General features: G+C 40.1%; 1 protein-coding gene across 1 annotated transcript in view; it reads right to left on the bottom strand.

Annotated features, from left to right (window-relative positions):
- Positions 1–1,005: 1,005 nt before the first annotated feature.
- Positions 1,006–23,403, bottom strand: part of IGF2R (insulin like growth factor 2 receptor) — a 60,809-nt gene continuing 38,411 nt past the window's right edge. Inside the window, exons 29-48 of the mRNA XM_069852187.1 lie at positions 22,649–22,746; positions 21,676–21,812; positions 20,869–21,059; positions 20,116–20,242; positions 19,616–19,738; positions 18,929–19,191; positions 17,080–17,292; positions 16,035–16,184; positions 14,820–14,981; positions 14,078–14,285; positions 13,555–13,701; positions 12,870–13,104; positions 9,233–9,369; positions 8,149–8,263; positions 7,083–7,229; positions 5,485–5,669; positions 4,815–5,001; positions 3,565–3,729; positions 3,070–3,139; positions 1,006–2,674 (exon numbers count right to left, since the gene is read on the bottom strand). Coding sequence (XP_069708288.1) covers positions 2,273–2,674; positions 3,070–3,139; positions 3,565–3,729; positions 4,815–5,001; positions 5,485–5,669; positions 7,083–7,229; positions 8,149–8,263; positions 9,233–9,369; positions 12,870–13,104; positions 13,555–13,701; positions 14,078–14,285; positions 14,820–14,981; positions 16,035–16,184; positions 17,080–17,292; positions 18,929–19,191; positions 19,616–19,738; positions 20,116–20,242; positions 20,869–21,059; positions 21,676–21,812; positions 22,649–22,746 — 3,462 coding nt within the window. The 3' untranslated portion in view covers positions 1,006–2,272. The remainder of the gene's footprint in view (positions 2,675–3,069; positions 3,140–3,564; positions 3,730–4,814; positions 5,002–5,484; positions 5,670–7,082; positions 7,230–8,148; positions 8,264–9,232; positions 9,370–12,869; positions 13,105–13,554; positions 13,702–14,077; positions 14,286–14,819; positions 14,982–16,034; positions 16,185–17,079; positions 17,293–18,928; positions 19,192–19,615; positions 19,739–20,115; positions 20,243–20,868; positions 21,060–21,675; positions 21,813–22,648; positions 22,747–23,403) is intronic.

The raw sequence follows: 23,403 nt of genomic DNA, 5'->3' as shown, positions 1-23,403 counted from the left end.
CAAAGCTTATCAACCCAGTTCTATAAAGAATAAGCAAGTACACTGTGAAACAGAAGTGTGCCCATGCTGAGCCACATAAGATGAACAGCTCTCCTGCAAGCTCCTGTTTGTCTCACTCCTGTGGCCACCTCCACTCTCCCCACTCTTCCACTACCAAGGAAAAGCTCTTCACCTACATCAGGGAACAAATTTTCACCTGACCATATTTTTGCAGTGATGCATGTAGTGATAGGATATGGGGAAATGGCTATAAATTGGAGAAGGGAAGATTTGAACAGGATATTAGGAAGAAACTCTTTACAATCAGACACTCGCATAGGTTGCAGGGAAGCTGTGGCTGCCCCATCCCTGGAGGTGTTCAAGGCCAGGCTTGATGGGGCCTTGGGCAGCCTGATGTAGTGGGATGTCCATGCCCACGGCAGGGGCGTTGGAACTAGGTAATCTTTAAGGTCCCTTCCAACCCAAGCCATTCTGATTCTATGATTCTGTAAAAATTACTCACTAAAAAATTATGGCACTGGGAATAGCTTTGGGAAGCCATTATACAGTACAGCCAAAACGACTGTTTTTTTACTGTAGAAGACCTGAAAAACTTTAGGCAGAATTCACTGCAGGCCACTCAAAAAAAAAAAAAATCCAGTTATATCAGGCTCTAATGGTACTTGATGCTGTCTAAGGATAGATAAGTGCTATTCCAAAATCTGTTGCTGACAGCAGCTGCTTCCATCAGAAAGAAAACCATAAAAGCGTTTGTCTTAAGCATAACAAGATACAGCATTAGCCAAAATGATTTACACCTTCACTGGTAACAATACAAGAGGAAGAAAATCCAAGAATGTTGAAAGAAAGAATACACCACTGGGACATACCTACATATTCTGATCTTCATCATCAAATAATCAGTTCTGGTTCTGAGTGATGCAATTAAGAAATAAGCTACCACAGCACAAAAGGGTATCACCAGGCTGCGCAGCATTACAGACTAGCATAAGAAAGATTCCAGACTTGAGATATGGGATTTGGAATACCCACTTCATATCTTTTATTGAAATTGCTGAATACTTTATATTACACTATTTTGATTCAAAATGGAGTTTTTATAAAAAGAAACCATTGTTGAAACTGAATAAGCCAGCCAAAAGAAACAATGAGTAGTTTCAAAAAATTCTGACCAATGTATGTACTTGTACAATGCTTTGAACCCCTATCATTGCCCATAAGTTAATTTAGGAAACACCTGGAGAAGAGCAAGTCTGCTAGAGGAAATTTGACTTGCATTCATTGCCAGCAACATTTCAAATCAATGACCATGGCCAGGACTGCAGCGCAACAGCTAGGACTTAAGCTATCAGAAAACATTGGCCCTATTTTTTTTTCTTGTAGTTAATACTAGAGAGGTATTGGGTCAACCAGGGCTCCTCTAGTCATTGCACTTTTCTTGGTGATGACAAACTGGGCAGTGCAAGTTGTATTACAGTAATTCTGCCTCTATGTCTTGAAAACTGGTTCTCTGTGCAGGTGGCCTAGTCCAGCCATAACGCAGGAAAAAAAAATTCTTTGGGTGTTTGTCAGCTGCTTAGGCAAATACTGATGAAGTCAGTCATATGACACCAGTACCAAAAAAACATCATGCAAAGAACAGCAACCATTTCAGGCTAAAGCTATACAGTTGTACCTTTCAGTCAATACCTTTGAACCAATGATCTGTTTAAATTAGAATGGATATTCAAATTTACATGATAAATTAGGCCAGTTCCAAAATTTACATCAAATCATCCCAACACACAAAAGTTATATTTTTCCTTGTCTTAAGATGGGTGAACCCATAGAATAATACCCTGCCGGCAGGAAGAACATGTTGCTATTAAGCAAACCTGAGTAGTGAGGATCAATAAATACAAGGAGTTAAAATGCTAGTAGTCAGATAACTTGAGTCTCAGGAGCCAGGGGCTTCACTGAGCCTTAATCCTTTCCTTTCAAAGGTTTCTTTTTTAAGCAAGCATGTATGCTGAGGCTTAAAGAAAAAAAAAAAGTGTGTCCAGGCTAAAGAGAGTCAATATAACTCAGCCAACTGGATGGCAGCAATCCAGTCATTGCCGAACAGATCATTGTAAACAACCAATAAATTTTTCTCCTCTTCCCTTTTCAATGGTTTCTTGTTAAAGGCAAAATTCAGAAAAATCTTTCAGGCTGAAGTCCTCATATTTGGTTGGAAATGTTGTCCCATTATATATAATCTCTCTATATATTTGATTAGGCACAAGAGGGGTTATTAAACATTCAACAAGTCCTCATCACTATCATCATGAAACGATACTGTATTTGTAGAGTTCTGTGCCTGCTGCTGGCCTGGCTTGGCTTTTGCTTTCCTTTCCTTTCCCCCATTCAACAAACAAGCTTTGTCATCACTTCCAAGACTGGATGGCTTCTTCTGGGGGTGTTTGCTCTTTTCTAGTCCTCTTCCTGTCTGAATCTTTACATCTGGAATGGTTAACACTTCATCCTCACTGTCCAGGTCATCCACGTGGAGAGAAGTAAAGGCTTCAGATGCAACAGACTTGGTACTGATGTGACCATTCTCCTGCCCTCCCTTTACTGTTCTGTGATTTGGTGCTGCAATTTCCTCCATAAGCCACTCCGTTTCATTCTCATTAGCCTCTTCTTCACTGCTTATCTGCAAGAAAATAAAATGCAAGAGGAGACTGTATGCACCACTCCAGACTCTGCCACACGCTGATCTCCCCATCAGACCCCACACCATACCTGGCCTTGGGTTTAACTGAATCTTAAGGCAATAAGACTGCAATAGCATGCTGTTACTACAGACTTCTCTTTCCTTTCCTATATATTTATATGTGACTTGTCTATTTATGGACTTCATTTCCTCAACTTTGTCTTCCTTCCTAATTTCACAGTATAAATGTAGATACCTCAGCTGTGTGGTTTCCCTACAGTAAGGCTTCCATGCACTGAAGGAACTAGACATTAAGGGGGGCTACTTATTAATAAAAGCTTCATACTAAGAAAATCAAAGGGTTTGTTTCTTGTCAAGTTCTGCCACTGTATTACCTTCGTGTATTTGTAGGAAACACCGGATGTTCTTCTGCAGCAGTTCGTTATCTTATTTATTACGATTTCCCTAAAGAAGAAGAAGAATACTGCATTACGGATACTGTATCCCCCTTAATAGCCCTCCCTTTTCTTCACTGGATTTTTACCATCAACACAGGGCATTTCACCACGCAAGCTGCAAGCTACCTCAAGGCAACATCTGACCCTGAACCACTCTAACAAAATTCAGATTAGCCCAATTCAGTTGTGTACTCCATCCCCCTTCACAGCCTTCAGACACTAATGGGGTATTTTAGAAAAATCAGTGGTTTGACAGCTGATGCTGAATGAAAAACAGAACTTAAATGTCTAAAATTCATTACATCCCTTTCACTGAGGAAACCAAATTCTGCCACAGAAACTTGTAAAGCCTCCCAGTCATTTAGAATGATAGAATCACTAGGTTGCAAAGGACCCACTGGATCATCAAGTCCAACCATTCCCATTTCTTACCTCCTCTCTTTTTTGTAGAACAGCAAGATTATTAGGCATGCAGTAAGAACAACCAGGAGGACACTCAGCACAGCACCAACAGCCTGACTTCTCCTTGAAAGGCCTTTATGCATTTGGGCCTCCTGATCAGTCTGGTGCTTATTGCTTTCTGGATCATTGGTTGATCTAATAATATAAATTCGGAAAAAAAAGGCAAGTAAGATCAGTTACACCAAACTGCATTAGAAACAGCAGATCCAAAGAAATTAAACATGCCACACCATCCTGTCATTCCCACCTAGCAGGTTTAAAGAACTGAATTTAGAAGATTTTGTACCAAGTAAAAATTACTAAAAAAATAAAAATGTACATACTGTGCTTACATCCTGGTATGCTTTCAAACAGTGCATAAAACTGATAACATTCAAGACTGAAATGCATGATTAGGCACTCTAGAGCTTACACAGCAGCACCTATCCACACAAAGCTGCTATTTTAGAACCAAACCTTCACCTGAGCAAGCTGCAAAAGCTACAGCAATTATTTACCTTCCAGCTGATCATGCCACTACACAGACCAAACTCCCTCAATAGTTAATTGTCTGTTTAAACCAAAATAGATAGCTTTCATATATTTTCAAACGAGCCACCAGAAAGTGAACAGTCAGTCACTCCATTCTTTGCAATAAAGCTGCCTACAAATCAAGAATGCTGGGAAGTACCTAGATACAGTCAGTCTGCTTTTAAATACTGGCCATCTCATTACTCCCTTTTGGATCTTTAGAATAAGCTGATCGTAATTAAATGCAGAAATACCTCACTGTTCCTCCAAAATCTGTAATGATTTTCACTCTAGCCTAAAGAACTGAGCAGGTAGATGGCATGACCGGTATTTACTGTGGCTCTAAAGCTTGCCAGACAGTAAGGCAAGGAGCACAAAAACTTTACCAACTTACTGGTTACTCCTCTCAGTAACATGAAACAGCACGTTCTGTCAGCTAGAGTAGGTCTTAGGGAAAAAAACAACATTAATTCCACCATGCCTCTCCCTTTCCCATGCAAACAAGCAGCTTTAGGTCCAGATCAACATGGCAAGCTTTAAGTGGTCACGTATTAGACTTCACATACATGAACACTAATTCCACCTACCCGTGAGTCTAATGCATTTTTTTTCTTTTCCTTTTTCACAACCATTGTGATGAACAAATACAAAAAACCTTTAGCTGAGAAGTGCTAACAAGAGCTTCTTTCAGAAAATGGTTAATTACTCACATTAATGGACACACAGCAGATGTGTACCAGGTAAATAAATACTGGCAATCTGCTGTTTCATGAAGGAACTCAGGGATGCCTTCCTTTATTTGTGGACGGCAGTGGAAGAAAATCGTTGAAGACACAAACTTTGATTTATCTTTACCACATCTGGAGTCTGATGAAAATATGACATCCAAGTCATCATCTACAACAAAGAGAAAATCTCATAGGTTACTGCTTCCTTCATAACATTCTATTAACACTAGACTCTGGTAAGTTATGAATTTGTTGTGCAGTAACAGCTTACCCTTGGCAGTAACTGCAGGTGGGCTTATACTTTTACATAGTTGATTCTATAAGTTGCTACAGAACAGCGGGCTAAGCTCATCACAAGAAAAAGTAGGCAGGTGAAGGAGATGCTGCTTATGCAGCACAAGCACAGAGGAAAACAGGAGACCAAGTCCTGCATTGTTTCTACCAAAGTCTTTCAACATGTGTCAACCCTATTAAGGTTACATCCGTATGTGAGCTTACACAGTATGAAAAAAGAAACCTAAATTCTTCAAGCTGATCTCTGGATACCTTTACAGAACTGGATTAGAACAGATGCCACAAAACAAGAACCAGTCTCTGATAAAGCAACTCACACAGAGTATCAAGCAAGTCTGGCTAGCGAGCAAGCACTTACCTTCAACATAATATTTAGCTTTGCTGGAGGAACCAACTCTGCGAAAGCGGCGTTCATTAGTTTTAACTTGACAGATGTTAGCTCCAGAGCATTCCGAGGAACTTGAGTTTCTTATACCAGAAAGTTGAATTTCATATACATATTTATCACCATTTGTCCGTATGTCGCCAGAAGCCGTGTACAACCTGAGGAAACAGAGGGCAGGTCTATCCTCAAGTCTAAACTCACAGATTTAGGTTATTCCAAAGACACAAGACTAGCAATAAGTGTAGCTGCAACCACTGGCTGATTCCAGAGCAAGCTGGAGCAGCTGATTTAGAAACCAGAAAAGATGCAGGACTGAGGTTTCCTTCCAGAACATTGGAAATTAAAATTTAAATTTAAATTTAACCTAAGAAAGCACAAAACCCAAAACTTTTCCACTTATACTGCCCTCAGTGGGTGTATGAGCACATAAATACCTCCAACGGATTAAGATAAATTGGAGACAAAAGTATCATTCAGCAGTTCATACAGAAGCTAGCCTACTGACTGTGAGAACAATACTGTACGCTCCACAGCTATGATAAAAAGCATAGCTTAGCTGACTTCTCCATAAGGGTAACTAGTTGTATCATATTATCTATTTACAATAGTATGCTTTTTCTCTGCTGATCAGAGACAGAATCCTATAATATTCATAAACATTTGTTCCAGCCATCTGCTTGAAGCCTAAGCTTGCTCAAATATGACTTGCCTTTAATCACACGTTACACCAAGTTTTGAATTTTGTCCTGATTTCCCCTCCTCCTTCACCCAGGTCCGAGTTTTGGTTTGTTTTTTTCCTCTATGCTTGTAATGCTATATCCACATTTGCACAGCAGGTTTATTCACAACACTCTTGCTCAGTTACTCCCATCCCACACACTAATGCTTTCTGCCCTGCAAGTGGAGTTTAGTCTTCCCATAATGCTAGAATGGGCAGATTTCCTTCCGTGACACTAACATTGATGTTAAATATAATAGTTTATAACAGCTTCTGGAATAGAGTTACGTGCAATGTGTAGCAGAGTCAGTGTAACTGCTGATCTTTCCCTGCCTCTCTTGAGTTCAGTCATGCTTGACCATTCCTCCACAGCAGTCCTCCATCACTTCTACAGCTCTTCGATGGATAAGTTCCTACTTCCACATGGATTGTCTCAGAAAGAAGAAAGGTGCTATGTAAAAAGCCAAGGACTACTCTAGGTTAAATAAGTGAAAGGTGAATCAAGTTCTGGCACTGAAATATGGAAGTCTACACAATATGGAAGAGAACAATAACCCACAATAAAAAGACCTAACACCAAGGTGAGTACGTGAAGGCTTTAGACTAGTCTTGAATACACATGAACACACTCACGGCTATAAGCCCAGCTGTGAGCCACACTTATCAGGTTTTTAAGCCCATCACTGGTGCAAGGTGAATTCAGTGCTCCTTCCACTTGCACTTGGCAGCTAAGAACTGTTAAGGCAACACAGAATATTGATACCAAGCTTTTGTCTTATAGTATAAGACTACGGTGTTGTGTGTTCTGATTGATGGGGCATTAAGGGGGTTGGTTTGGTTTCTTTTAACTTACTTGTAATAAACATCCCCTAAAGAGAAGTTTTTCCCAGTTGCAGGGTTAATAACTGTTCCGTTCACCACTTCCACTTCCTGCTGCTTCACAGCACAAGCTGCACGTGTGTCCCAAGTGATGTAGTAGGCACAGTTTTCTTCATCAAACCTACCAAATAACACACACAACTGATGACTCCAGGGAACAGTAACAAGTGCTTCATATCTTGAAAAAGGGAAAAAATACAGCTGCTAACCCATGTTAATGTCCTGTCCCATGGGAATGTCCTGTCTAAGCACCATGCTGAGAGTTCAAGCTAAAACAGTCAAGCCGCACTCAAATTTAAAGATTACACTGCACTATTCTGCAGTTCCAAGACTTTAAAAGACCTGGCTCCACTCAAACTTCCTAATTCAAAAGTTCCAGAAGTCATGAAGTATATCAAAGGATTTTATCTAATAAACACATCAGGCTGCTCTTGGCAGGCTTAACATACTGGACATTAACTAGGACAAGGAGCACTAGCTAGTCAGATTTTGCCGCCTTGTTCTTTGACTCATACTGAGCACATCACTCAGTTTCTCAGTTCTACAGACAATAAACAGTTAACCAAATCAAGACAGAGCAAAAATCCATCAAGCTTTCTTAGTATTTGATATCATGTATATACATCTCACTTCTAGCTAAATAATCTCTATTGGTGCAACAATAAACGATGTTTATAGCTCAATCACTTTATTGTTATAGCTCAATCACTTTTCTACACTAAGTGTTCTCTACTGAACAGATTTGTAGCAAACTTAAGAGTGGTTGTACTACAATTGACATTGAAAACAGCATCGTCAAAAAATTTGAAAGTAGAATGCTTAAATTTTTGCACAGAAATTAAGATAAAAATAGACTACAATTGTTTATGGAAGTGAACAGATGCAGAAACTGCAGAAAATCCATGTCTTACAGGTATATACCAAAGATTGTTAGGTTGGACAGTCCCCAAACCAGTCATTGTCTCGAGATGTAGAGTTTACTAGAAAATTACAAAGGATGAAAACAATAAAGATCAGTGGTACGTTAATTTGCTACTTACCTTTGCAGCATGGGCATGCCAACTGTTTTTGCACATTTCAGTTCTATAATTGTTGTTACTTTCTTGTTTTTCCTACACTCCTGCCCACTGGAATAACTAATGTACACTGTATCACCTAAAAATGAAAAACGGTGACACTCAGCGTTTTTGCAAGCAGCTGTCAGAAATTCCCTCTGCTCATTCTCCAAGCTTATTTGTTATTTTCTTTCCCCTGAATAGACCATGTATCAATCATGGTACTTTGGTAATGTGAAGCCTTCACACTGATAATAGTTTAAAAATCACTTCTCAAACACCTTTGTATTTACCTCATACCATGTGTTCAGGCCACCAGCATGCCCATAATGAATGCTTACATTTAAGATACCCTTTTTTTAAACATAGGAGTAAATGAAGACATCCTCTTACAAACAAACCCAGCCAATAAACTACACACAATACATCCCACTTTTTTTTGTAGCTGGATGGAAATTTTCCCTCAGTCTCACAGACTTGGGATGGATTTGAAAAATATTCTTTACATTAAGAACTTGGGTAAAGCCAAGGTTTGTTTTTTTCTTTTTTTCCTTTAAGAGTGAAGCCAACTGGTGATCTTTCACATGCTGCTTTAATTGAAGAAGTTAGTGGACTTAGAACAACCCTTAAAACAGAATGAACAAAAATAATTCCCCTTCCCACAATTATAGAATCACAGACTGGCTGAGGTTGTAAGCAACCTCTGAAGGTTACCTAGTCCAAACCCCTTCCTCAAGCAGGGCCACCTGAAGCCAGCTGCCCAGGACCATATCCATACAACTCTTGAATATCTCTATGGTGGAAGACACAATCTCTTCGGGCAACCTGTGCCAGTGCTCAGTAAAAAAAGTATTCAGATGAACAATTCACTTCATATAGCTTTAATGACAACGCTATTTATTTGCTACAATGTTTTCTGATGGCTTCAATACCACTTTTAAATTTGAGTAGCAGCATTAACTGGTAGCAGATTCACTGGTAAAGACATTACAAAATAAAGGCTTCTTCATAACTTAAGGTTTTAACATTGAACCATCCATGTTTTTCACACAAGGAAAAGTAACTCTACCTGTCACATTTAGCTTCTGTGTATGAACAAGTCCAAGAACTTGAACATCTCCATTGTTGCTTTTCCTGCAAATACTGGCTCTTTCAGGGCAGCCTGTGGGTCCCTCATGCACCCTCTGACAGAGATTCACATAGTACCTATAGAGAATGTGGTAGACAAGAACTTCATTAAAATCACTTAAGCTACACTGAAGAAGTCAAATATAAACTTCAGAATTCTCACAGGAAGCTAGCCAGGGTGAAAGAAATTAAATACTCAAATTAGCTGACAGAATAAAGCATGTACTGAGGTTTTAGCAGATTACTCCTAACAGTAATTTTCATGTAAATGACTGTGCAAAAAAAATTAATCATTTACCAGATCAGTTCATTAGTTAGTTCTGACTTGGGTAAAAACTAGAAATTATAACTAAGTCAAGAAGTGTTCAAAAGTTTTCAGCTACAAAGGTTACAGCTTGTGCTGTGATCTTCAATTCAGCATCTCTTTGGAGCAACATCAGTTAAGTTTTATTAGAACAGATGGATTTATAGAAATGGGGTGAAAGTTCTTTTATCCCACAGTTTATCATAAGTTTAGAGTTAAATGCTCTCACCCTTGCCAGTTCATTTCTATTTGCTAACTGGAGGGGGAAGGCTGGAGAGGTTGATGATTTCCTGACATTTACAGTTTTCTCTAAGCTGGTATTTACAGAATCACAGCGTCATTCAGGTTGGAAAAGACCTTTAAGATCACACCCACAAATCAAACACTGCCAAGTCCACTACTGAACAGTGTCCCCAAGGGCCCCATCTAGCCTCCTTTTAAATACCATTAGGGATGGCAATACAATCACTTCCATGGGCAGCCCAGTCCAGTGCCTGAAAATCCTTTCAGCGAATGAATATTTCCTAATATCCAATCTAAACCTCCCCTGGTGTAACTGCTGGCCATTTCCTCTTGTACTATCACTCGTTACCTGGGAGAAAAAAAACTCGCCTCACTACAACCTCCTTTCAGGGAGCTGTAGAGAACAATAACATCTCTCCTGAGCCTCCTCTTCTCCAGACCAAACAACCCCAATTACCTCAGCCACTCCTTATAACACTTGTTCTCCATACCCATCACCAGCTTTGCTGCCCTTTCCGGACACACTTCAGTACCTTAACGTCTATCTTGTACTGAGGAGCCCAAAACTGAACCCAATAATCAAGGCGCAGCCTCACCAACGCACAGCAGGGATGATCACTTCCCTAATCCTGCTGGCAACCCTGCTTCTGATACAAGCCAGGATGCTACTGCCTTCTTGGCCACTTGGACACACCGCCGGCTCATATTCAGCCAATGCCCTCGGGTCCTTTTCTGCCAGGCAGCTTCCCAGCCATTCATCCCCAAGCCTGTAATGCTGCACAGGGGGACTGTGGCCCAAGTGCAGGACCTGGCACTTAGCCTTGTTAAACCCCATATTCTTGGCCTCGGCCCATTGTCCCAGCCTGTCAGATCCCTCTGTAGAGCCTTCCCTCCCTCAGGCAAATGAACACTTCTGCACAAATTGATGCTGTCAACTGATTGAGGGTACACTTGATCCCCCCATCCAGATCACTGATAAAATATTAAACAGTATATTGGCCCCAGTACTGAGCCCTGGGGAACACCACCTGTGACTGACTGCCAACTGGATTTAAATCCATTCACCACAACTCTCTGGGCTCAGCCATCCAGCCAGTTTTTTTTCACTCTGCAAAGAGCACACCAGTCCAAGCCATGAACAGTCAGTTTTCACACGAGAATGCTGTGGGAAATTGAGTCAACAGCTTTAGTAAAGTTTAGGTAGACAACATTCACAGGCTTTCCCTCATCCACTAAGTAGGTCACCTTGTCATAGGAGATGATGAGGTTAGTCAGGCAGAACCTGACTTTCCTAACCCCATGCTGACTATGCCAGATCTCCTGGTTATCCTGTAAGTGCTGCGAGATGTCACTTAAGACGATCTACTCCACAACCTCCCCCAGCACCAAGGTCAAGCTGATAGGCCTGTAGTTCAATGGATCCTCCTCCCGGCCCTTCTTGTAGATGAGCATCACACTGTCTAATCTCCAGTCAACTAGGACTTCCCCAGTTAGCCAGGACTGCTGATAAATGACAGAAAGTGGCTTGGTAAGCACTTCACCAGTTCCTTTAGTACCCTCAGGTGGATCTTAGCCCGCCCCACAGACTTTTGCATGTCTAGATGGAGTAGCAGGTCGTTAACTGTTTCCTCTTGGATCCCTATCCCTGTCTTCCAGCTGGGTACGCAGAGAACTGGTCTTATTATTAAAGGCTGAGGCAAAGAACTCACTAAGTACCTCAGCTTTTTCTTCATCCTTTATCACTACATTTCCCCCTGCATACACTGAAGGCTGGAAATTCTCCTTAGCTCTCCTTTTGATGCTGATACATTTACAGGAAGATTTTTTTTATTGTCCTTTACGTCAACAGCCAGATGAAGTTGCAGTTGGGCTTTGGCCCTTCCAATTTTCTCACTGCATAACCCTAGATCATCTTTGTACTCCTCTCAAGTTGCCTGCCCCTTCTTCCAAAAGCCATGAACTCTCCTTTTCCGCGCCTCGCCCCACCCTGAGTTCCAGTCAGAGCTCTGTTCAGCCAGGCCAGTCTTCTTCCCCATTGGCTTATCTTCTGGCACATGAGAACAGTCTGCTCTTGCACTCTTAAGACTTCCTCCTTGACAAATGTCCAGGCTCCCTGGACTCCTTGGCCCTTCATGGCAGCCTCCCATGGGACTCTTGCCAATCAGTCTCCTAAACAGGCCAAAGTCTGCCATCTGGAAGTCCAGGGTGACAGTTCTGCTGACCCTGCTCCTCACTTCTCCAAGATTTAAAAACTCAATCATTTCATAACACCACTGTGCCCAAGACGGCCTTCAATCTTCATATCACCCATAAAGCCTTCTCTGTTCCTAAACAAGTCCAGTGGGGAACCTTCCTTAGCTGCTCACTCACCAGCTGTGTCAGGAAGTTATCTACACACACTCCAGAAACCTCCTAGACTGTTTCCTCTTTCCTGCATTGTATTTTCAGCAGACATCTAGTAAACTGCAGTCCCCCATGAGAACAAAGGCTAGTGATGGTGAGGTTTTGCCCAGCTGCTTATAGAATAATTCATACGCCTCTTCATTCTGGGTGGGTAGTCTGTAACAGACTTGTACCACATCTGTTTTGTTGGCCTTCCCTCCCAATTCTTACCCAGAAACTTTCAACCCTACTGTCACCATCATCAAGCCACAGACAATCCAAACACTCCCTAACACATAGGACTACCCCACTGCTGCTCCTTCCTTGCCTGTCCCTTCTGAAGAGTTCGTAGCCATCCACTGCAGCACTACAGTTGTGCGAGTCATTCCACCACGTTTCAGTGATGGCAACTACATTAGTTTTCCTGCTGCACAATTGCTTCCAGGTCCTCCTGTTTGTTGCCCATGCTGTGTGCATTGGTGCAGAGCTTTTTTTTTTTTCTTTTTGTGTACATGTGGTGATAAGCATCGGCAGTTTTAAGACACTGTCAGCAATTTAAACAGACTGAACCAACAGAAGTACTATGCCACATTACAACTTTGACAGCTTTGATTAGCAAGCTGCTCCCTAGGAGTTGCTTGTTACTCACGAGTTTCCATTGTGGAAAAAAATCCACGATCCTGTCAGGGAAGAGAGCAGTCTCAAGTCATAAGTTCTATGTTTCTGGACAAACTTGCACTCCATCTTCTTGGGAGGACAAACAGCCTGAGTTTTCCATTCAAATGCCACAGCACAGCTAAGTGTCTCACTCAGAAGGTGTGGTCTCCCAACACCAGCGTTTTCATCACATGTGAAGATAATGGTAGATTCCCTTCTTGCAGTTGCTGTGAGGAGGAAGTTTGGAAAAGAATAAAAGGAAAATACACTTTATAAAAGGCTTCCAGGCACATATGGGATGTTAGTGTAGCAATTTTGAGGTGTTAACAAAAATTTTTATCAGGTATTGTTTCAGACAGCAGAAGCACAAATATTTTATGTAGTAATTTAATTCCCTAGGTTAACTTAAATGCTCTTTCCAATGTTCTTTCCAAAATTACAGATCTCCATTAAAGCAGAGCATCACTTATGGCTTGAACACTCATCTTCTAAACGCATGAACTTTTTATTTCAGAAGTATTTTATCCACTCATTTGAGTAAAGGCAGGTTTGTTCCATTGATTCCTTGTCTTGCCCAGTTATATCCTTCTACATCCACTGTACTGCACCAGAGAGTTTTGCCCAACCTCATAATGGCTAACTCAGACCCTTGCACATGAAGTATAGGAAGTTCTTACCATTACTACAAAATCCCCACTTTTCATCTCCCTGGTAGTCTTCAGTTGTAGCACACCACGGCCTATTCTTTTCTTCTGTAATACATTTGTCATGTGTCTTCCCTTTGTACTTGAAGGGGAAAACACAAAGCTCTCCCTTTTCAGTCACTAAGAAAGAAAGGTATATCCTCTTAATCACATATAGTCAAATAACAGGCATATCCAAAATCTGTACTTCAATGCTACTCAAGGAAATATGTAGGCAAAGGCAGATAACAAATAGGGAAACATTGAGTAAACTCATTTAGAAGACTAGGATGTAGTGTACAATTAGGTACGATCATCCCTACAGAAAAGTTGCACGCTTTTCTAGGAGATACATATTCACGTTGCCAACTAGTATGGTGCATGTGATTTAAAGAAACGTGTTTCTATTCAACTTATTCAACACCCACATTGCTTCTCTCTTATCACAACAAAAGCTCCTAAGGGTAACAAAGGAGCTGAAAAGTTTACATAAAGAACTTGTCTCCTTCAATCTCACCTGGAGGGCACAAATCACCTCCTGTATATTGCAAGATGACTGATTCATCCTGGTGGCTATAGTCCATTTTCATTTGCTTTATGTCGCCAAAAGATGACACACCACTTTCCGACAACAGACACACCGCCCCGTCTTTGCACTTTCCCTGGGACAAGTCTACTGCCTCACTGCATACACCAATGTGGTAACTGTTGGATCCAGAAAATACCTGTGTGGACATCCAGAAGCATCATAAACACGGCTGCCTCACAGCTTATAGTAAATACTTATGAAGAACCAGTGGAGTGCTTTATAAAGATCAAGTCTTATGCAGTACTTGCATAATGCAGGAAGAAAATACAATAACTAATTCTGCAAGTCTAGTCTTCCTTAATATGGCACAATGGCAGATTAAGTACACCCACGGGACTGAGGATAGCCTGTTCACTAGACCTGGCTTTGTGTTCAGGATTCTGTCATAGGTGAAGATACCCTCTTCCTTTTCCCATCACTATATCCATGAATTTCCCTCTCAAAAACATTAAAAAAATAATGTTATTCCCTCTAATATTATTCCTTCTGTCAGAGGCCAAACAAATACCAACACTTACCAAAGCTGCAGCACATGTCCATCTCCTCTCACACCTGGGGATACTTAAGCCTCTGCTTCAGCTTTAAAATGTTGTTAGCAATGGGCTATTTAAATAATAATAAGAACAACAACCACCACCAAACAAACAACCACACCACCCAAAGGCATTACCTCAAACGATCTTCCAGAAAGGCTGGTCAGATTAAAAGTATAGTGTAGCTGTTCATCAGTCACAGAGCAGCCTAAAGTTTTCACTTTATCAGGACACACAACCGGAGTTTCCCACTCAAACACGAAACTGCAGTCAAGTTTCCTTATCATCTTTGGTTTGCCCTGTTACCAAAGAAAACAGCAAGATACACTAGGTTTAATTTTGGGGGTTTGTTGTTCTGTCTACTTTTCCCCCCTCCAACACTTAACCTCAGTTATTACTGAAGCTAGACTTGACTGACTGTAGGACGAATACCATGCCTTCATATTATGACCAGCATCAGAAAATTTACAGCTGAAGTACACTACCTAGCTCCAAAAAACAATCAAAACAGTAACTGAAGTACACAAGGTTTCTTATTAATTAAAGGTCAAGATTTTGATATTCAGCTTAGTCGCAAGCAGGAATAAAAGTGTGAGAGAACTGTGTTTTTCATTGGTAGAGAACACTAATCAAGTTCACTGAGTTGAGGTTTAGAAAGAATGATGTTTCCTTTGTCATATTTTAAATAAAACAATGAGTACAGCCTGTTAATATTCAGAGCTGCCTAGAATTTTATTTCATACCCCATGTTGATGGAAAATGGTTCCACTGAGTCTCTTCAACAAGCTCTAGTTTGTCAAACATCCGATCTAAATGCTTCTCTACAGTTTGTTAAAACATTCAAAAAATTCCAGTATTAGATTCATAGCACCGTGCAACCTCAATTTAGTGTCTGTGTGTCAACACAAAATAAAAAAAAATATCTAAAGGCAAATTTTTAAAGCTGTGTATGACTATGGAAAGAGTTACAAGATAGGGGAAGTAATTCACACTAATAAGTTTACAAGCAGTTGCACTCATTTCTTGGGTTAGCTTGTAGCATAAGCACAAACTTTTGAACCTAGACAAGGTGCAATACAGCATTAATGCCAGCAATAAGTTATCGCTACATTACTTCAGTGGACTTTGATCCTTGAAACCATCAGAACGTGCTCCTTCCAAGCCTAAAGTTCATGCACTCTATGAAACTTCCCTTGGTTAAGAATACAAACACTAAGTATATTTCCTGTTGAAACAAATCCATCCTTACAGGCTAGAAAAATCCTTGATTCTATTTTAAACAAAGCTAACACTGGTTACTACCCACTTCCCATTGCACTCCAAAGTCAACATAAGTTTAACAGATTTCTTACCAGACTAGTTCCTTGGCTGCAGTGAAATACAATAAGAGTAGTATAGTTCAATTTGTTGTTTATCTGACAAGGAGTAGTGCTGTTGTAAGTGATGTAAACTTCATTTACTGCCTCATTTAACTTGGGAGGTTCAGTAACACGACCAATATCCTACACAAGCAAAAATATACATTAAGAGACATATGACACACACCTAGACTTCAGATCAGCCCAGAAATTCAGATCAATTCAGATTCATCTATTCAGATTATATGGGAGCACAACTACCCCACTTTTGAAAACTGCATTCTATACTCAAAGAACATCTGTTATATTTCAATCCTAACAAAACAGAATTTGGGCAGCTCAACACGCTCTTTGATTAAGTTTGAACAAAGTCAGGTAGATTCTTCTTTAAATCATCGTGCCAAAATAACAACATAGCACTTAAAAACAGTGTAGTGTTAACAATGGAGTGAGGTCCCTAGATCACCTGGAATTTAATGGAAAACAATCTTTACTTTTTATGTGCATCTTACATAGCTCACAAACAAGACCTCAAAAGGTTAAGAACCTCTACATCTCAAGATCATAACAAAGACAAGTTCACCAATATTCTGTCACAGGCTTGCTACTCATGCAGCTATAAATTTCTTACATGAAAGTACTAAATACATTTTGTAGCATGCTTCATATTGCAACAGGTTATCACAGGATGAAGTATGCCATTTCTGTGCCACAGAATGGCAGACTAAGAGGAGTTCTGCTTCCCAGGCTCCATATTTGGCACACATCACTACACAAAAAAAATTCTCAGTAGTTGCTTTTCATATTTGTCACAGTATGGAACCTTCTGACACCCCAAAAAAACGACTGGGTTTCATGACAGGAAAATACTTCATAGGGAAAAGTGATGAAAGGGAATTTTGCAGGTTAGAGTTAACTTTTTATTCCTTGTCTTTAACGCCCTGTCAAGGCTCCAGTTCAAATTGGGTCTCTAAGCAGGGTTACTGTTTTCAACTAGCAGGGAAATGCACATTTCAATGATTCCAGGCACAGTACTTACTACTGGTGATTCATTAAAAGGAACCATGCAAACAGCAGCTCCAGGTGGGCAATTAACATCTTTGATGGGATTGAGAGGCTCACAAATGTTGATGTAGAAGTCTGGAGAAACTTCCGTTATATCTTCATCCACAAATGCCTCATAATACCCAGTGCGATGGATCAGAGGAGACAGGTCAATAAGGGAACTGCCATTCAATACTGAGCACTTCACCTACAAGAAAGTCAGTTTTATTGCTCTTAGTCTTCTATTACTTGCTCTGATTTATTAACAAATTTCCTGTCCTTCACAGGGCCAGAAGTGTGGCTGCATTTAAAAGTTTCAAATTTGTTTTAAGTAAAGCAGCACTTGTTACTATATATATATATACACACACAAAACACCTACAAGCTGCATATGAAAAACCTCAATCATTTAAACATTCTTGTGAATGGAGTCTGCATCAGAATAATACCAAGACAAAGCTCACATATGCAGAGTCCAGCACACATAAGTCACTAACTATGTCTTCCTAAGATTAGTAGAACCTACAGTTCCTTCCTCTCCCCGTCTCTCACATATCGTTGGACTACCTCCAATAAACAAGCTTTGTAGTAACAACGTGAAGTTATTGTACAGCAAGCTGACAGCTTGAGCACTGTGTTTCCTCAGAATCCATTTCACACATTCTTAAAAAACATAAGTTTATAGACAACCCACTTGGAACTTGGGAATTCTACTCTTTAGATATCAGATAAGGAGCAACTAACAAAATTACCATTTAATTTCAGGACAAATCATCATTGTTATCTAGCTATCATCAAACCAAAACAGCTATGGTAACTGTGGATACGTCGCGTAAACTGATAAGAAATGCACAAACAATCAATGAACAGGGTTGATAAGCTAGGAAACATGATGGTTTTAAGGACTGTTGATTTGCATTGCAGCATGGCACATACTACTGAAGAGGAAACCAAAGCTATGCGTAGAGAATTCTTACAGAAGGAGGGGACATTTGACAATTCCTGTTGGGGAAAACTGGAAAATGCTTTTCTTAAATGGAAGCAAGAGCTATGGCAGTACTGAGACAGCGAAGAGGAAAAACTTGTCACAGAGAATACTGGTCACATTAGAAGTAACCAAGGCAGTGAAATGAATGATTAGGCAGATACACAAAATGTAATGTTCAGGTGTTAAGAAAAGATCTGAACTCACTCTAACTCATTCAGCTTTCTGCTCCTATTGCTGTCTTTCACTCTGTAGATCCACTACTGGTAACAATTTAACTAGCCAAAATTACCTAAAGACTAGCTCAAAGTATTGTGCAGAACACCACCCAGAAGCAACCAAATCAAATTATGCACGTGCTACGCAGCAGAGGCAGATCCGAAGTTCATGCTATCAAGGTTGATCAGTTTTTGCACTGAGCAAACTGATCATACACTTGTCCAGCCTCCAGTCACTTGCTTGGAAATAAAGACTATCCCCATGCACAAAGATGCTATCATCCATCCTCAACTCAACCAAAGTTCTGTTGCAATACTGCACTGGAGGATCTTAACCATCAATTCCCTGAAAGATCCCTATGGTTTCCATTTCAGCTGTACAGAAAAGCAGCTAAGCGAGTTCTACAGAGAGGTTGTTCTGAAGTGTTAAAAGTTTTAACTTGGCTCACCATGTAGACCAGAAGTTTGTCAAATATTGTTCATTCCTGCTGAAAGAGTCAGTAAGAAAAGTATTTGAGAACTTCTATATGAACTTAGGTTCTGTACTTTTCTTCAAGTAATGTAAAAAATTACACTGCCACTATGCCTAGATCCCCTCAAAATTCAGACACTCAAGTGTTTGCCATGGAAGCAATTCTTACCTCTTCCTCACAAGCCAAGGAAGTATGCCAAGAGAAGTAACTAGTGCATGTCTGTTCATCAAAAGACAGAAATACGGGCTGGCTGTCATCTCCAACATCAGACTTGCACACAAAACTAAAATAGCTTTTATGCTTCAGTTGAGGGTCTGTAGGGCAAGGATCTCCATTTTCATAGACAAGCTTTAACACTTGATCTTCATATGTTAAAGTTTTACTTGGTTTTCCAGCATTAATGGGTTTTAGACCACCAGTGATGCAGACAGCTAAAGTAAATGAGAAAAATGAACAAAACAGATGAATTCTGATGTAACAGCCCTTCAAAATTGCACTGTACAGCATAAACAGCAGGAAACTTAAGATTTTAGTCTCACTTTAATTCGCCTACTTCTCCCTTTTCACAACAGAGAAGAGGTGCACTCCTCTCCTGCCCTCATGTCCAAAAGAATACACACTCTAAATGGAATGGACTGAAAGTGAACCTATTTAAGATCAGTAATGGACTCTGACAGGAACACATCACTTCATTTCCTAAGTTTTAGGATCTTTTCCTAGCCAATTAAGCCATACAATCATTCTCTTCACTCATTCGACATCTGCAGTACAACCTGCACCTCACATGTTAATTTAAACTTATATCATAAGTATTTGGGTACCTTATAGATAGTGATCACAATACTAGATGCTTACCAGCTTCGTTAGCACAGGAACTTCCAGCTGCAGCGCAAACATTCAAGACAATTTTTCTGTTGTGTGAATCAGTGATGGTATAGCCAGACTCTCGCTTTAATGATGTCAAATCAAAGAGGTGGCCTGTAGGCAGATCAGGAAATAAATCATTCTTTTTTTTCAGATTCAAAATCAAGACATTTCTTTGTATTAAAAAACTTTACTAACTTAATTTAGCAGGAAAGTCAGCCAGCCTCTGTTGACTGCTAGCTAAGAAAGGCAATTATGAATTTGTATTAATAACTAGAGGTAAAACTAGTTTCAAAACGATAGACTACTTATGTTCCAAGGGACATTGCAGTACCTTACAAGACGTTCTACTCACCAATAAACTTATTAGTCACTATCCATAGGATGTGTCACAAGGCCCTTTTCTAATGAAGTCCCTCAAGAATACAAATATAGTATTGCTGCTTCCAGCAGCCTCTCTCACACAGAAAATCTTGAGGCCTCCTCCTCACCTGTTGCAGGATTGGTTACCCTGCAGTCATTCTGCACATTGCTTTTAAGAGGACATGCAGCTGCAGTAAACCATAGGAAGGTATAGTCACACTCTTCAATGGCCGTTACAAGTTCTGGCTTTGATTCCTAGAAACGAAACAGTGGAGAAAGTGACATCTCTACACACTGCTACTGTAAGATCTAATGCCACAGGATTATCCCTGAAGCCTCTAGTTGAGCTCAATTCAAATGCCAGCCCTAGAACTTAACAGCCAATTGTGGTCCAATGAATTAACCAAAGGACAGAGTATTTAACTGGGGCTATTTCAAATATACAAGTATATTTGAGTATAAAATCATTATTAGGAACAATAACACTGATGAAAACAGAGCTGAAGGCAGTCTAGCTGGTCAACAGAAAATCCAAAAGGTGAGGATAAGACACATCAAACAGAAGACTGTTTAATGGCAAGGCACACAGATATGCAAGAGTTAAGAACTACACTGTCAACAGCATTATTTTTTACTTGAAGATAGGAAGTACTCTGAGACAGAGACACACTTAGAAGGTATTACAGATAAAATCTATGCTAGTAGATTATACAAAAAGATCTCCTAAAAACTGCTCAATATCTACTACTTACAAGACTGGCTCCCATGTAACTACAGACTACTAAAGAATAGATAAGAACTGCCAACCATTCTCCATGCAGATACAGTGATATGAACAACTCGGAAAAATGTAAAAACTTTGCCAAGAGGAGCCCACTTACAATTTTGCTTTCATCACACTTGAGGCGCAATATTGTTGTTTTCCTGCGAATTTTATCTGGACACTGCTCCCCATTGATATATTTCAAAGTAGAAATGCCATTTTCCCACCGGGGACCATCAGCCACTTCCCCAAGACTTGTACATTTTGCACCCTCCATAAGGGAGGCAGCAGCATCAGAAGGACAGGAACCTATACAGATGAATAAAAGCTGTGTTATTACTTCAAATGTTAAGGCTTACTTGCCTGGAATAAACCTCCATTACTCTACTTTCAGTTATGTCACAGCTGATTACCTACAAGCCACTCTCTAAACCATACTCACTGAGGTGGTTGTTTCTCCAAAATCAAAAGTAGCAGCAACCACCTCACCTCGCTCATGGTCACACAGAATACAGTGGCAACTACTACTGGAGAAGCAGACTGCTACACAGAGTGAGAGGTTGAAGTCTGTTAGCTGGTCTTCCACTGCACAAAAAGTGGAAGCAGTCAGACAATGCAATAAAGAAACTTCTGAAGTTAACATCTTGCACCTAAAGGTTACTTTAACCTTTAAGAGCTATAGCAGACTTTGGATAAGGACAGAAGAGTAAGAGTGCTGCAGTTATTAAGGGAAGATAAAAGCTGCTAGTTAATCTTGTCTGCCAAGTGTATGGAAATTAGACCCATGATCCACCCTTCCCTCTGGCACTCTGTCTTCACACACTTTGCTTTGTGATTTTTTTTTTTTTTTTTTCCACTTTGAACACCTCTCCTACCACTTGCCTCTCCTAGCTACAGCAAGAATATATTTTTATTTTGCTCTTACGTGCAGCACCATATGGTACCAAGGGCTTGCAGACATTAATATAGTATTTCTGTGCAGAAGCAGTTAGAGTAATTGCCTCCCAGTTCTCCCTATGCCGTGTCAGAGATGAAAAGTCATAGAAGTTTCCTTCATCATCCCTGTAAGAATGACAAATGATTCAAATTCAGAAGCACTTAAAAAAAAAAAACCCCAAGTAATTTTAAGTTACAATTCGTAAGTTACTACAATAAATTTTAACCTATTAAGTCTATAAACAGAGCATTATGCTGGAAAAGAAGTCTGTACCAGACTGATTGCACCCTCAAATTCAGAACAGAGTTATATCACTGCACCAGCCACACCCCACAGTAACTGTCCACAAGCACACAGACCTCAGTCAACACAAAGTAATTCTGACTTTTCATTGAAGCATGTAGACTTCCACTGCAGGGCAAGAATACATAGTTGCAGTGGATTTACCTTAGGGTAAAAACCCATCATAATGCCCGTTGTTAATATCTGGGCCAACTGCTAGCCACACTTGACCTTGCTTACCAAACCTTGATGAGCTAATACTTAGTTGTGACAGAAATATATGGTACTTTTTCCTGGAGCTTTGTTTCGTGGAAGTTCCAAACAGACAGCAGTTGTACTCTTGTTTTAATTAGCTGTAGTTAGATAATAACTAGACACTTGTAACAACTTAACACACTCGAGTTCAACCATTAAAAACTGTGTAGCCAGCAGTTCACTTTGATATCAAGCTTAATCCCCAGAAGAAGCTCAAAGAAACTATTTTTCTTCAGTGAATTTAGTTTTAGGAGGTGCAAATCGCTAAAGTTACTTTAAACACATTGCATTGGCATTGAATGCCACATTAGCCATTAGTGAGTCAAAACACAGTAGCTGAAGTGGCTGTATTGCACTGAGTTGCAGTAAGGCTGTATTTGTTTCTGTCAAACAGTTCCATTGTAAATTTGTGGAAACAACTTACTTGTAGGAGCACTCTGTAGATTTCACAGGTGGGCAAGCATACTGTGTATGCCATTCAAACATGTAGGTACAATCTGAAGTTTCTTTCAAAAATACAGGCTGACAAAACAAAATACAAAAGATATTTACTTTCACATTTAGATGTACTGAAGCAACCAAAACGACTGTCTGCTTTAAGATGCTCCAGGAACTTGCATTTACAGAATATTATCTTAGATCCACACTATGTCTCTGACTAGTTGAAAGCCTAAGTTTAGCCACATGCACACTTCTGGGCAGCCATTAAGAGCTCCTGCCTCCTCCACGAACTAGAGGTAAGAGCAAAAATAACTCTAGACACCATTGTTTAAAAACAGGAACGAAAGCACAAATACATAGAGAGATACTAAAAGCAAGTAAACAGCTTATTTTGGTCTGGCCATGTAATAACATTTTTCCTGCAGATTCATCCTCCTACCTTTCATTTCTTACAAAGAAATGGCTGTTATTTCTGGAAGAACATTCTTTATCAACATCTCCAAGAGCTTTGCTAATGGCAGACATCCCTCAAAGAAACAACATGCCCTGACTTTCCTGGGGCATGACAAAAGTATCTTCCATAAATAGGGAATTCAAAACATTCCTCCTTTTTTATTAACTCACAGGACCTTTCAATCTCCTGCCTAATCTGCAAGTGAATAGGCAGTCCCTGAAGGAAGAAGCTAGTTCATGTTCTTCACCTTATCCTCCCACACATTTGAAAGAGAACAACTCTGG

Source organism: Phaenicophaeus curvirostris, chromosome 2 (genome assembly GCF_032191515.1).
Source record: "Phaenicophaeus curvirostris isolate KB17595 chromosome 2, BPBGC_Pcur_1.0, whole genome shotgun sequence".
NCBI classification, from domain to species: Eukaryota; Metazoa; Chordata; class Aves; order Cuculiformes; family Cuculidae; genus Phaenicophaeus; species Phaenicophaeus curvirostris.
This window is presented reverse-complemented; position numbering and strand designations above follow the sequence as displayed.